The 14,997-nt window shown below is 41.6% G+C and overlaps 1 protein-coding gene across 5 annotated transcripts in view; it reads left to right on the forward strand.

Moving 5' to 3' along the window:
* SUPT3H (SPT3 homolog, SAGA and STAGA complex component) overlaps positions 1-14,997 on the forward strand; it is a 256,585-nt gene that overhangs the window by 115,079 nt on the left and 126,509 nt on the right. For all 5 annotated transcript variants that reach the window (XM_065730439.1, XM_065730438.1, XM_065730440.1 and 2 more), the window contains one exon: positions 12,724-12,808. In XM_065730439.1, coding sequence (XP_065586511.1) covers positions 12,724-12,808 — 85 coding nt within the window. The remainder of the gene's footprint in view (positions 1-12,723; positions 12,809-14,997) is intronic.

Below are 14,997 nucleotides of genomic sequence, written 5' to 3' on the forward strand. Positions count from 1 at the left end.
TTGTTTTAACTTGAGCAGCCTAAAATTAGTGATCACAGAATCACAGAATCGTAGGTGTTGGAAGGGATCTCCAGAGATCATGGAGTCCAACCCCCTGCCAAAGCAGCTCCCAGCCCAGGGTGCACAGCTCGGTGTCCAGGTGGGTCCTGAACGTCTCCAGAGGAGGAGATCCACCACCTCTGTGTGCAGCTCCAGTGCTCCATCAAAAGGAAATGCACATTGAAGTAGATATTAAAATCTCACATTCAGATATTGAGGTGATCTAACTCTAATTTTCTTAGTAAATTCTCTTCAAATTGCCATTTACTCCAATCTAAACACTTGTCAGTGTACGGCGATGCACATTTTTGCTGAGTTCTCGCCATATTTTCAGGTTTGTCTGTTTCTAGTGAAAAAAGGAAGGTGATCCAATCGTCTAAATAAACAGCAAACACAGCACTGAGTGGCTGACCAGCACTGACTTTTGAACTCTCATTAATAAAAGGAAACAAATAACTCCCCTTTTTTTCCACTTGACATTTCGTTGGGCCGTATGAGAGTGATACTTCCCCCGCTTTTGGTGCTCTGTTGTTATTAGCTTGTGTGTGCTGTCCCTTAACTTTAGATCCCTGCTTTTGCTGCTCCTATGATATTTCTTAATTCTTTCTAAATTCATCCTTAAGAACGCTTCTTGTCCTTACTATGCAGCTGGTATGCATTTGATATTGGTGAATTCTCCTCCCTGGGAAGCTTTCACATTTTTCAGGATGCCAAGTTAGAGCGAAGCTTTCTGAGCGCTCATTTCCAAGCTTCCCATTGAAAGAAAGGAAGTCGAAGCAAGCTGCTTCACGTTGCTTCCTCTCAGCACTGGAAGTGCTGCTTCATTAATTCATTTTAATGCTGAGGGTTTTGATGTTGTGCTGAGGGACATGGTTTAGTGGGGAAATACTGGTGGTGGGTGAACGGTTGGACTGGATGATCTCAGAGATCTTTCCAACCTTGGTGATTCTGTGATTCTGTGATGCAGACCATTGCTGTTGTATTCCACCCCATCCCTAAGTTGTGGGATGGAGCCAGGGTGAAGAAGGCAGAGCATCCATCTTTGCTTTCCCGTGGTGGCATGGGAGGCTACAGGTTTACATTGTACATACAGATATAGCTTTGCTATCGCTATTTGCTATAAAACAACTATTGTTTTTTTCACTTTTTTTTTTTTGGCATCTTATATGTTTCTTTAAACAATTATAAGACAAAAATATACTATGGAAAATCCCTTGATTATTTGATGAGGCATTAACTGTGATGAGTTTGCATTTGCATTCGCTGTTACTGTTGGGAGCGCCAAATATCTATGGTACAATTAGTAGAGATGGATGTGGTCTTTGCTTTTGTTTTCGTAGCAAGTAGATCAAGCCTAGAGTGATTGTAAAACATCAATATTTCATAAAACTCTTCTTTTCTTCTTCCAAAAATTCTGCCAAATTGTACTTAAGTGAAGTCTTCTGAGGAAGAAGCCCGTAAGAGTTCTTTACTATAAATACATCTTTGTGATTTTAAGGAGAACGGGGTATTTATAATGGATTGAAGCAGAGCTTCTCTGCTCTGTGTTATCTTTATAATGTTTGCCATAAAGTGCTTCCAGGCGACATCTTGACTTCTGTAATTTTTTTCTTCCTTTTCGTTGGTGCCTGGAACAGATTACTGTGGGTTATAACATTTTAAAACATTTAAGTAATCCATTTGAAAGCAGGAAAAGGAGCACACCATTGATATGAAATTGAACTGGCTCTCCAGAAAAGATTTTATCGCAGAACTTCCAGTTTCTTACTCTAGGGAGAACATTGCATAGTTTGGCTTCTGAAATTAAAAAATGTTTTCAAAGCAGTGTCTTGGTAAGGGAAAAGAACACATCGTTGGGGAGAGTTTTACCTCCAGATAGAAAAAAATCATGAGTTTAAAGTGTGTTCAATGCATTCTGAAGTTACACCTAATTTAAAACCAGCTATCCAAATTAATTAGTCCATGTTTTAATAGATGCATGTGCTCTTGGAACAGAAGTGAACGTATCTGATCAGTACTAGTGGGAACATATTTTTTATTCGTGCTTTTCTGTCACAAGTTCAGTGCTAAGACAGGGTGATTACTGTTGTGATTTCAGTTTTGATTTTTGGTAATTTGGAGGTTGTGTTGCTTCATTAGCTGTAGGTGTGCTATGCCATGAGCTAACTCATTAACGGTAATGTAGAGCACAGCTTTCCGAACTGTAATTTGAGGACTGCTGATAATCTGGAAATCACAGTATGTATTTTACAGTACTTTTTTTTTAGTACATAAGGACTAAAATAAATTACAGAATCACAAAGTCTAGAAATACTGCAGATATCAGGGTTGTAGCTGGGGCTGAGGGTGCTCGTAAGAATTCTGCAGTTGGGAAGGCACTGCTGCTCTCAAATACGGGCATCTCTGGGAGGGGATCCTGTTCCTTGGCACCTCCGTGCATAGCTTTGATGCTAGCACTTCCACCATGACTCAGTGACAGCATGGCACCTTTCTATGCTCAGGTGAGCTTTGCAACACGTTGAACTTTTCTCTCTAAATGAGGACCTTAAAAGACACCTCCTTGGCCCGGCCTTGGTGCCAGCCAGCAGCAAGAGCATGGAGCAGATTGCTCCGGAGCAGAGGAGGAGAAGTGGTGTTACACGATGCCTCGGTGTCAGATACAGGAGTGTGTTCGTTGAGAGCTGGATGTAATTATCATCGTCTTACCCGGAAAAAAACCTCATTCATAAGTTGTGAAATGGATTATTGAAACAAAGAGCGAGCCAGAGTGGTCTTGACGTTTCAGAAAATATAAGAAGAATAATATTATTTCTCTACAAATTAGCATAAAGCATCCATCCTCATTTATATTTTTGTATCTTGCGGATTACTTTAAATGGCCTGTGGTTTTAATCTAGATTTAAAATAGCTAGGGATTTCCACATTTGGTTAACACTTATAACGTATATACACAGTGAAATTATGTTTTGACTTCCTGCTCTCCTCATCATTTTTTCGCCCCGTCCTCATGAGAGCAGACTGAAAATTCATCTCTGTTGGCTTCGTTAAACTCCATTTGTGTTTGGGTACATTGTTACGATGCACTTTTTCGTAGCTCAGAGACGACTGATCAGAGTCCAGTCGGCACGGCCTAGAAAGACAGTTGTCTCATTTATTTCCTGAAAAACTGAAACCCTTTGTGAGTGAGCAAATGGAACATATTATGTTATACAACTGGAATAAATTATATCTTTCTCCTTTGCTGGCCGTAAGGATTTGTAACGTTAATTTATGTTCAAAACGCTTCGCTGTTAGGATTTGGCGTGTTCTGATTAGTACACAATGGTACTGAAAAGGGTTCTTGCCACAGCTTTGTGTTGGGATAAAGCTGCTGATTTTCAGCACTTAGGAAGTGCTTGCAATCCTATGAGGGAAACGAGCAAGCAAAACGGGCTGAAGCCAATTGGTTCCCTCAGTAAACAAGACTTTTAAACTCACCTATGGTACCCCTTTCCAGCATTAATTGTGGTGTCTTTTTGATTATTTTTTCATTTTTAAGTCAGTATTCTCTGTTCATGGCTATTGCATTATGAGCAACCAAGTTAGCTCTGTGAAACCCTGTGTGGCATTTTGCAGATCTTTTATCAAAACGTTAAAAACTAAGGTGGGATGGAATTGACGTGTATTCACCCCAACAGAATGTGCCTGAACATGGTGTGCTGGAAGGAGACCTGTATCATGGGAACACAGAGTGGCTTGGGTTGGAAAAGACCCCAGGGACCATCATGTTCCAACCTCCTGCCACAGGCAGGGCCACCAACCTCCAGGTCTGGTTCTAGACCAGGCTGTCCAGGGCCCCATCCAATTTGGTCTTAAACACATCAAGGATGGAGCAGCACACCCTCTCTGGGCAGTCTGTTCCAGCACCTCATCACTCTCTCTGAAGAGAGAGTCTGTCCAGGCACCTTGCTGCAGAGTGAACAACGTTTTACATACATACTGATCACTCCCAAAGTAACAGATGATGTTACTATTTGATAGAGTAACATAATGAAATAGGAGGCACTACTTTCAGAACAACCCATGTAGTTTAAGTCATGTGTTCATCCTTTCAGATGTAAAACATAGAGTATTTCCACGTGAATTTTAAGTATGTCATTGCTTATGAAGAGAAGTCACTGTAACTGAGGGGAGGTCTCAAGGGTGACAAAGCACTGCCCACTGAGTCTCCTTCTCTGGAGACATTCAAGACCTGTCCCCCGTAACAACCCCACACACAAATTGATAAAGTGACAACTACCCCTGGAGAGGAATAACACAATGGATCAACGCAAGCTTTGGGAGATCCCACGTGGATAGAGTGTTGACTGTTGGCCAACAATCTGCTCTTGTGGCAAAGAAGGCCTACAGCATACAGCTGCATTAGACACTGCCAGCAGGGTGGGCGCAGAGACTCTATTCTTAGGGGTACTCAAACCTGACTGGACACAGCATCCTTCTCTGAGCAGAGGGATTGGGTCAGATTATCTCCACATGCCCTTTCCAATCGATACCAGCAGCGGCATAGTGCTGTCAGTTCCTTGATAGAGTCATCATTTAGGTAAGAGTATGAATTTATTTAAGCAAAATTTAGATACAGATCTCTTACCATGTGTTCTACAGATTATTTAAAGAAGCGTCAGGGAAAATTCCCCCTTGTAGAAAGTAAAGCTAAGTTTTTGTAGTTTTTTTCCATGTAATTAAAACAATTTCAGTCTCAGCTAAAGTACACGATTCAGAGAGTCCATGCTATAACAAAACATGTTATTACTAAATCAAGACAGAGTGATCTCCCATGGAGTGGGAGTCTTCAGCATCTCCAAAGTTCACTCCCCAAGGGTTTCATGTTATCCTTGATTTTATCCTTGATTTATGGTGGAGTCACTGAGGACAGGGCTTCTCTTTCTGAGAAAAAAGTCTGACTTTTCATGTGATGAGCTGTTAGGCATTATTAATCCCATTCTCTGGCAGACCTTATCAATTCATGGTGCAAAGAACATACTTAAATTTTCAGGTAAAGAAAATTGGTCTTAGAAAGATATTCCCTCAATGACACCATGAACTTGATGTCTTTGGGTGTTGCTGCCCAACAAAGTAATTGAGAAGTATCCATAGAGAACACAATTAAATATTGAATTTTTTCCACTAAGGTCAAAACTATTATTAATTACAAACTCTTTTCCTGTTTTAATATTTTAATAATGACAAGCATTGCTGAAACTTATTTCAGACTCTGAATATGGCTTTCAGTATTTTCTTTTAAGGAATTCCAAGAACCGTGTGTTAGTTGTAGCTGACGTGCTGTCTCAGTTTGTGCTCATATCTCATTTTAAAGTTTTTTAAGCCACATAGTGAAGATTTTGTTTCGTGTTCTTGTTTAACATCATGAGACCTCCTGTTCCTCGCTGAGCTTAGTTTCCAGTGTTTCCAGAAAGGAGAATGGAGTATGTTTCCATAGGTGTAGGAGAGCAAGGAGTTACAGGGAGCATTGGGATAGGGATGCTTTCAAGCACTACGGAGAGGTAGGATTGCTACCCACAGTGAGGAGGGAAAATAGAGTTCTAGAGGAAATAACACTGCCAATTTACTCAATTTTGCATGCAAAATAACGTAACACTGAACAAATTAGCTGAATTGTATTTATATATGTACTTACAACTTATTTTAAAATATCTTCCATAGAAGACTTCTTGAAACTGGGTATTATTGTCCCATCATCCAGTAATTGTGGCCGTAAGACCATTTGTGTAGATTTAGATGGATTAATTTTAAAAACCGGCAGGGTTTAAAGGTAGTAGTTGGGTCTTCATATTAGAGGATGAGGCTAGTGTTCTTGTTTTTGTTTGTAATGGTGTAGTTGCATCCCAAAGAGAGTAAAGTGACATGGAGTAGCTCTGTGCAGCTTAGGCTTGGGAACCTTACTGTTTGTATTGTAAAGCTCTTCCGTTAGGAGAAGAAGAGAGCTATACAAGTCGAAGTCATGGAGAACCTCCGGCAGCAACTTGTAGTTCGACTTCTTATCTCCAATACTTCCACTAAATCCTAGCAAAGAACTGTGTCCTGCATGACATGTCATACTCACACAAACCTCATGTCATTAATCCAAGCTTGTAAATTCATTTTCTGTGAATGTATTTACTCGAATAGAAATTAAGGTTGCCTTTTATTTTTACATGTCCTTTGAAGAGCAGAAAAACACATAGGCAGCAGTCAACACACTGCTGATACAGTTATTCTGATCCATTTTCATGTAGTACTGGTAGTTTGTGCTCATTGGTTATAAAAATTCAAGGGCTTAATGTGTTCTGTTTTCTCCCAAAGGTAAAGCAATAACCAAGTAAGTTATTCATTTTAAAACGAACGTCCCTTCGCTCAGTTCACTGATGGCATTATGAAGGAACGATGCCTGTAAAACGATGTCTTGTCATACCATCTCTCTGTTATGTAGTGTATTTTAATGTAACACAGAAGTATTCTGAGGCCACATCTGGATGTCCTTCCACCTCTTCCCACCTCGGTGCTTAGACCTCTTTCCTGCACCAACCATCTTTGTTCTGTCACACTTTCTTCCCCCTGACTTTCTTCTTTCATTCCATTTCCACACTCCATACAGCGTATCCTCCTGTGTGTGTCTCGTTTTCTGCTTTTGCACTGACACTTCTTTACTTTCAGACTCTGATTCTGCCTAATTTGTTCAACAGCAGACGTGGCAAACAAAAGGCAGAAAGAAGTGCTTGCTTTAAATGTTAAGACTTCAAAAAAGACATAGTCCTCGTTTTTTAATGTGTTGTCTGTTAGAGCACTAGAAACCTGTGGTTTCCCAATCTTCTGTCAGCTTCAGGACCAGAACCCAATATGTTATCATGGCGAGGCTGGATCAGAACTTGGGCAGCCTTATCTATCCGTGGTGTCCCTGTTCATTGCAGGGGAGTTGGACTAGGTGGACCTTAGAGGCCCCTTCCAACCCCAGGAACTGTATGATTCTACCTTTGTCTTAGAATTAGTCTCATATGGGACCAAACCAAATTACTTCAATGCACTGTAGTGCTGATTTTCCAAAGTCTGTTGTTACTTATGTATGGTGATTTGCAGTCTCTCTCATTCTGGTATTTGAATTGCTAGAAGTTTTCTGGATGTTTTTGTGCTACAAAACTGATTCTCATTGTCACCACCTGACCATCAGATCTTTAATAACCGATATATTTAGGAAGAGACTTGCTTATGCTGCGAGGCATCACTGAAAACTAGGTGTGTAATGATGTGTTCCAGATGCGTTCCTGACAAGCAGCTGACAGTATTGCTGTGTGTTCACAGAATCACAGAACTGTAGAGGTTGGGTGGGACCACCAGAGATAAAGGAGTCCAACCCAAAGCAGCTCCCAGCCCAGGGTGCACAGCTCGGTGTCCAGGTGGGTCCTGAACATCTCCAGAGGAGATCCACCACCTCTGTGTGCAGCTCCAGTGCTGCATCACTGCACTGGGAAGGAGTTCCCACACACATTTTGCAGAACTTCCTATGCTTCAGTTTGTGGCCATTTCCCCTCGTCCTATCAGCACACACTGCTGAGAAGAGTCCGGCCTCGTCCCTTTGCCTCCCACTCCTTTGATATTTACAGACGTGGATCAGATCCCCTCTGAGTGTTCTTTTCTCAAGGCTGAACAGCCCCAGCTCTCTCAGCCTTTCCTCATAAGTGAGTTGCTCTACACCCTTTATTACCTCTGTGGCCCTCCACTGGACAAGGAGATCACAGTCTTTTTTGTATTCTTGCAGTACTGAGGAGACGTGAGCCCAGATATTATCCAGTCCAAATATTTCTAGTAGTGTTTTCCCTCCACGATTCTATGGAGTCCTTGCCTGTTTTCTAAGTCTGTAACAGTGAATTATTTAGTTCTACATGCAGTGAGCACTTCCATCCTGATGGCATTCTGCTTGGTGGGTTGATGGGTTCTGCCCTACTGGTGGACATCCCATTCTCCTTCACCCTGAGCTGAACACCTTCCAGCTCCCATCTCCCTGAGGAGCTGCCCCTCAGCCTCCTCTCTCCAGGACCAACAGACCCAGGGCAGAGATGGAAAATAAACATTACGTCAGCTAGAAACAGAAGAGGCAAAAAGGTCGAAACAGAAAAGGAAAAATGCATGTTTCCCACCAGTCTCCTTCACTGCCTTTATGCTTTTCCTAGGCTCGTTTCATCAGATTTATTCAAGGTGGTAAATTCCACATGAGTTGGGGCAGCTTTGTTATGGTATGAACTCAATAGACGCCCCACTTAAGGCAAGTATTTATTCTAGCTCCGTGCACTCCCAGCCACCCTGGCTGACTTCCTTTCTGGCCAGCACTGCATTGCGGGGCCGGGGACGATGGGAGGTCGCCGCAGCTCCGTCTCCTCAGCCACTTTCCTGGTGGTCCGGCCACCTGGAGAGCTCTGCATCGGCCTTCTCGAGCAGGGCTCCATGCTTTGCAGCCTTGTAAAGCCCCAAGTGCTTTATCTATTTCTGTAACTGCCCAGGGTTTTGAGGTTCTTGCAAGTAGAGGTCTCTGTGCCATGAGCAGATGCTGTACCTTAGCACGTGTAACTGTATGAGTGTGTGTATGGGCATACAGGGTGCTATGTGCTCTGAGTGCACTGGACATTGGGCCCTCTGACAAGCTTGGAAACATCATTATGGGAACTTCAATGAATTAGAAATAGAAAGTGAAAGTAAGCAATGAAAGAGTTGTGGTGGTCTGTTCTCTCTATTCCTGTGAAAAGTGGGGGGAGTGATATTCCCTTGTAAAAAACGTTTCATCACAATAGAAAACCTCTGACTCTGGAACATCTGAGAAGAGTTTGTAATTCCATGGCGTGTATAATGGGCAGGTGCTTCTGTGTCAGAGCACTCTCCTTTATTGTTTGACTGTTTTGCTGAACTGCTAATGTATTTTTGCTGTGTTTTCACTGTTGACCTACAGGGAAACGTCTCTCTCCTGTGTTCAACAGAATTTTGACGTGGTTCATTGAAAGACTTAATAGGTATACCCAACAAATGGAAGGTTCTTTTTAGGACTGTCTATTGAACCATTAAAAACAAAGCAAATGTGAAATAAAATTCAATAGTTACATTAAAATATCAAGGTTTTTTTCAGCTTTCAGAAGCCAGGGCACCAGATTTTGAGTAGGTGCATATGGAACATGATTTTCAACTTGGTATTCTATATAATGAAGTAGTGAATTTCGTTTTATATCTCTCTGCCTTGTGTTCTAATATAGAATTTCACCATCACCTCTGACTTATCCTCTGCATCAGAATGGAGCAAAGGATTTGCTGTTGGCTGTCTCCTCTTGGATCAATAATTTGTATTTTGATGGCATCTCTTCTCATGCAATTTTTGAAGCTGAAAGTTACCTTTGTGAGAGGTTTCTGAATGCAGAATCTCTCAGTAGAGTCAGCACTGTAGCTCAGAAATACTGTTACCCTTGGTGCTTTCAGAAATAGAAAACCAAAAAGCCTTTCCTTTGTGTATGTGAGATATCTGCCTGCTAACATGAACCAAGTAATTTGTGTTGGAGATCATAATGCTGCCCACCAGACATTTACTATTCAGAAACATACATATATATAAATATTTGTTTTGCATTTCGACTTCTGCACATAATGGGAGATGATTTTTAGATGCCAAAGAGTCAGTCAGGTTGGATATGAGGAAGACTTTCTTCACAATAAAGTGGTCGTGTGATGGAATGGGTTTCCCAGGGAGGTGGAGGGGTCACCATCCCTTGAGGTGTTCCAGAGCGGTGTAAATGTGATACTGAGGAATGTGGTTTGGTGGGAAATATTGGTGGTGGATGGATGGTTGGACTGGATGACCTTGGAGGTCTTTTCCAACCTTGGTGATTCTATGATTCCAGGTGAGATTGAGCAGTATGTCATGGTTGTTGTGGCTGAATTATTGGTTGATTAGAAAAAAAAAAAAAAAAAGTATTTTTTTTCTGGCAATTTACATACACATCATACTTAAAACTGAAATATTTAGACTTTATCACCTATGAGCAATTGTTATAAATTGAGGAGGTTTTTTATATTACTATACATTCCAGTGTAATGTGGTAATAAATAATTGTATTTTTATATGTATTTCCTATGGAATACACAGGTATTTGTGGTTTATAAAATATTTAATAGGATCTGGTGTGCTTGCAGCTCTGTGCTTGCAGTCCTAGAAAGGGTCTGATGTTATAATTCATGTACATGTGCACTTCTACAATATAGGAAGGAAAATTCTTTGAGTTGTCCTGTAGCATTTCAGTTATAGTGAGTATATTTTCCTGCACAAGTTTTCTGAATTTAAAAGCTCGTTTTTAGGTGGAGAAAGAGAGGGTTAGAAATGCCCAGCGGAAATACCTGAAATCAGCAAGTGACCTTTCACTGCTGTAATGATGTAAGGCTGGAATCACTTTTTTATTTTGATATTCGTGGAATGGGAAGGTATTTTCAGTGAGCCCTTGTTAGGCTTAATTGCAACCACTTGGGAATTAACAGTTTTAAAAATAATTTAGCTGAAATGGGTAGGAAGTAGAGCAAGCCTTTGCAATGACTGATGACTTGGATTTCATGAGTGCCCTTGATTTCCTGAGACTTCCATTGTTGGAACGAACGCATCTCAACAATATTGTGCCGATGGCAGGCCACTGGAGGTGCCAGGCCTGCTCTGGGTTGTTCTCATTGCCAGGTTTAACAGTGAGGAAAGTGATAATGTGTAGGTGCAGAGCTGTGCACCAGCCCTCTGCTGTGCCCATGGGAGGTGTGAAGTTAGCTGAGCAAATTGCTCAGGTCCTTTTCTTCCACATAGTCTTCCAGCCACTCCACCCCAAGCGTGTAGTGTTACCCGAGGTTGTGTGGCCAAAGCGTGGGACCCGGTGCTTGGTCTTCATCCCATTGGCCTCAGCCCACTGTTCCAGCCTGTCCACATCCCTCTGTAGGGCCTTGCTAGCCCCAGGCAGGTCAGCGCTTCCTCCCAACTTAGTGTCATCTGCAAATGGACTGAGGATGCACTCAATGCCCTCAACCACAGAATCACAGAGCTGTAGGTGTTGGAAGGGACCTGCAGAGATCATGGAGTCCAACCCAAAGCAGCTCCCAGCCCAGGGTGCACAGCTCGGTGTCCAGGTGGGTCCTGAACGTCTCCAGAGAAGGAGATCCACCACCTCTGTGTGCAGCTCCAGTGCTCCATCACTGCACTGGGAAGAAGAATCCAGATCATTTATAAAGATATTGAACAGTTCTCTTACCACTTCTTTCTCCCATCAGTGTCGTGTTTCTTTGGTCCTTCCTTCAGAAGTAGCAGGACAACATTTGACATTTGCTATGGAAGCACTCAAGTTGGTTCCTGATTCTGTTCATTATAACTTGGAAAAATGTGACCTTTTTTGCATAGAAACTGAGATAAGAAACTGAGGGACTTTGATGTTCATTAATCCTTTATCATTTATAGAAATGGCTGAGTAAATAGGAAAGACCAGTGTTACTTTTTTATTGTGTCCTTCTGAGACAAGTTGTGTGTTTGATGAATCAACAAACATTCTCAGAGTTGTGTGTAGTGTAAAGAAATCTGTGAATAATTTAGAGGTGTTTAAAACCAAGAACCGTAGCTAGAAACCTGGTGTACCCCATTTCTGCTCTGGTGCATTAACCTGGAAATACAGGCTTTGGGGGCAAAGAGCAAACAGTAATCAAGTGGAAAAAAAAAAGGAAAAAAGGCATCTTTTTGCCTTATGTGATGAAGGGAAACTGCATAGAATGAGACCCTTTTTTCTGGCTTGCAACTCCGTTATCCAATGGAGGCGTGAGCAGCTCTGGGCTTGCTGACCTTGAGTGGATAGGAGTGAGCACTGGTTGCACAAATAGAGCAATCTACATTCTTTTGGGACACTGTGAGTCCTTCACTGTTCAGCTGTTGGTCTGAAAGGATTAAGAATTAAGAAATAAGAAATAAATCTGTTAGTCTCATTTGGATGTCTTGGATATTTCAAATTTCCTCTTGTGATATTAATGCTGTTATCTCCTTCTGGCCTCCTGTCATTCAGTCTTGCAATGCAGACTTAAACAGCCTCAGTTCGTAGTAGTTCTTTCCATATCTTACCACAAACATTTCAATTTGGAATAAAATCCTTGCTAATATTTTACCTTTGGACATATTTATTTTGGAATTGTGTAGGTGAAGGGGGCTGCAAATGCAGATATTCTCCATGTGGACCCGTTCATAGATTCATAGGTTCATAAGGTTGGAAAGGACCTACAAGATCATCTAGTCCAACCATCCTCCTATCACTATCCCTACCCAACCACTAAACCAAATCCATTAGCACCTCATCTAAACGCTTCTTGAACAGTGTTACAGCTTTGCCTACTGTAGTTTTTTTAAGATGATCCTACAAACTGGCCTTTCCCCGCTTTTCAGCTTATGTCACCAAGTATTTCAGTGTACATTCTTAAAGCCCTTTTGTCCCTTCGATCATGTTACTTAAATTTATATTTCTTGCAACACACTAAGCAGTCCATTTCCATATGGTATACAGGTGTATTAAGCTTTTTCTCAGTCAGATGTTTTTTATTTCACTCGAGACCACCTACTTGGTTTCTTTTTAAGTCCTTTCCATAACCTTGCAATAAACTTCTTTCTTTCAGGTTTTCCTTGGGAGACGCTCGCAGGCCGCTCCACGAGTCTGCCATCTTGGTGGAAGACATCGTCCACACTCAGCTGATAAATCTGGTAAGAACATAACCAATACAGCAGGCTGTGCTCTGAAACTCCTTGAAAAAGCATTCAGTTTTCATGATCCGGTGACTAATAACAGATCATTCTGGTTTTAGAACCAAATAAGATGCAGAAATCGTGAGTGATGTGCTGCCCACAGTAATGTGAAGAAGCTGCTACTAGGCTTGCAGATAGGGAGTGCACACCTCACTTCTGGTTATGTTTCGTATTTGTGTGATGTCTTCAAGTCCAGCTACCACTGGGAATAGTGCTGATACATTTCTGTTAAAAATCATAAACTCTTAAAAACATTTCTAGTCATCTGAAGAGTTCATTTGGATCTTTTCTGTTTGATCTCTTGTGAATGTGTTATTATTTGCTTAATATTTACGTTTAACTATTTTTCCTGTTCAGTGTTTTGATGTCTGTCTAAAATAATTTGGAAGTAGGAAATATTTTCCTTTGTGGAAAGCCAGTGGAAGTGTTGTGTAGATAATCAGAAATCACTGAAAAAAAGAAATTGTGGGAAAGAAACGAGGTGTTTTTGGTACTGGAAGGTGTACTCCTTGGGAGTACCTCGTACAGTGGTTCCTCAGAGGTAATCAGCAGTATGAATGTGTGGGGATGCACGCTGTATGGAACTAATATATGCAAACAAGTATTATACCTAGTATTTATTTATGGCAGTTCCTTAGATTAGCTCAAGCATTGAGCTGTGAGCTCCTAGGTCTTCTTTATAGATCTTCCTTCCACTTTTTAATGGGCACCTTCAGCAATCTGGAGGTTATTCTGAATTTCGAGGTAGGCTTGATAACAACAGTAACAAGGTGTATAGAATTCTGTAAACTGAGGCAGCTCAGAGTGGGGCAGACCAGAGAGAGGTGATGGTAAATAAGAATCCCCTGCCCACTCCATGCCTGCAGGTAGGTGCTTTCCTTCAGCATCATCAGTTTAACCCTACTGGCATTCCTGCATGGCAGCAACCACGTCCAAGGCCCTTCCAGCCCTGGGTAGCTGCTCTGTGCTCATACCACCAGCCCTTCGACATGTATCCCTTTCCCTGCATCACCCAGGACCTTGTGCTGTTGCTCCTTTGCTTACTCTGCTTATTATTAGGCTCTGGGAGAAGGAACAACCTCTTCCCCCTCTCCACATGTTTCCCACTGGTTAAACATGCTGCTCCAGGCCATATATTTGGATTTTTTTGTTCTAGCTATAATAACTGTATAATAGCTTGGATTATGAAAACTGATGGCTGTGGCTTCACTCTTCCTTCAGCAATAATGTGGTGAAGCATCTGTGCTTTTGCCTTCCACCCAAGCTTAGCACATCCTTATGGCAGAATGTACATTTCAGGAAAGTGCAACCTGTAGCCAAGTGGTCTTTGCACTTAAATCAATGTCGGGCACTTGTGTCGGGAGTCTGTGACCCCTGGAAAACCCTGAGCGGGGTGTAGGAGCATGTAGGATTTCCTGACAGAAGGAAGAATGGGAACAGAGAGGCAGATAAACAGCTTTTCTAACCTTTCACCTCCAAGCCCAAGACAGCACTTTATTTCTGAGGAAGTGAAAGTATCTTTAATAGCTCATTGTTTTGACCTCTGACATTGGCACGCCAGAACTCTTCAATCTCAGGCTTTCTGCATGCTCTGGGTTTCTGATTGGGATCTTTGCACATTCAGCACCCTTTACAACTGCACGTCCTTGTTGGGCTGTTAGTATGTATTTGCAGTGAGTTTTCACTTTAGAGGTACATACTCATGTGGCTATATGCAGCATGAGAGAAAAGCTGGCTTGCAGTTGAAGCTGCCTGGAAATGTACTATATAGCTTTTGTCATATTACTCATGTTAATGAACTACACAGTTCTCACTATATAATTTAACAATTTCCTCTGAAAATTCTCGAAAGTCCTTTTTGTGATTCATAATACACGTGTAAGGCTAAGCTGTAGAAATTCCTTTTATGCCTGAAGTAGAGCTGGCACATTGCACACATCTTTCTTAGTAACCAGTTGTAAGAAGAGCACATACTTGTTGATCAAGTCCAGATTTGAGCTTCTGAATTCAAAAATAAGTTGCCAGCTTGATTACCTTTGATTTGTTGACTTCTGATATCTTTGAGGTTTTTAGTTCCAGTTTCCTAGTTTCAAATCTGATCTGAACTCTATTAAATCAGAGTCTGATTTGGACAGGTCACCGTATCA

This window comes from Cyrtonyx montezumae, unplaced genomic scaffold (genome assembly GCF_038088225.1).
Source record: "Cyrtonyx montezumae isolate F1298 unplaced genomic scaffold, pur_monq_1.0 scaffold_13, whole genome shotgun sequence".
Lineage (NCBI taxonomy): Eukaryota > Metazoa > Chordata > Aves > Galliformes > Odontophoridae > Cyrtonyx > Cyrtonyx montezumae.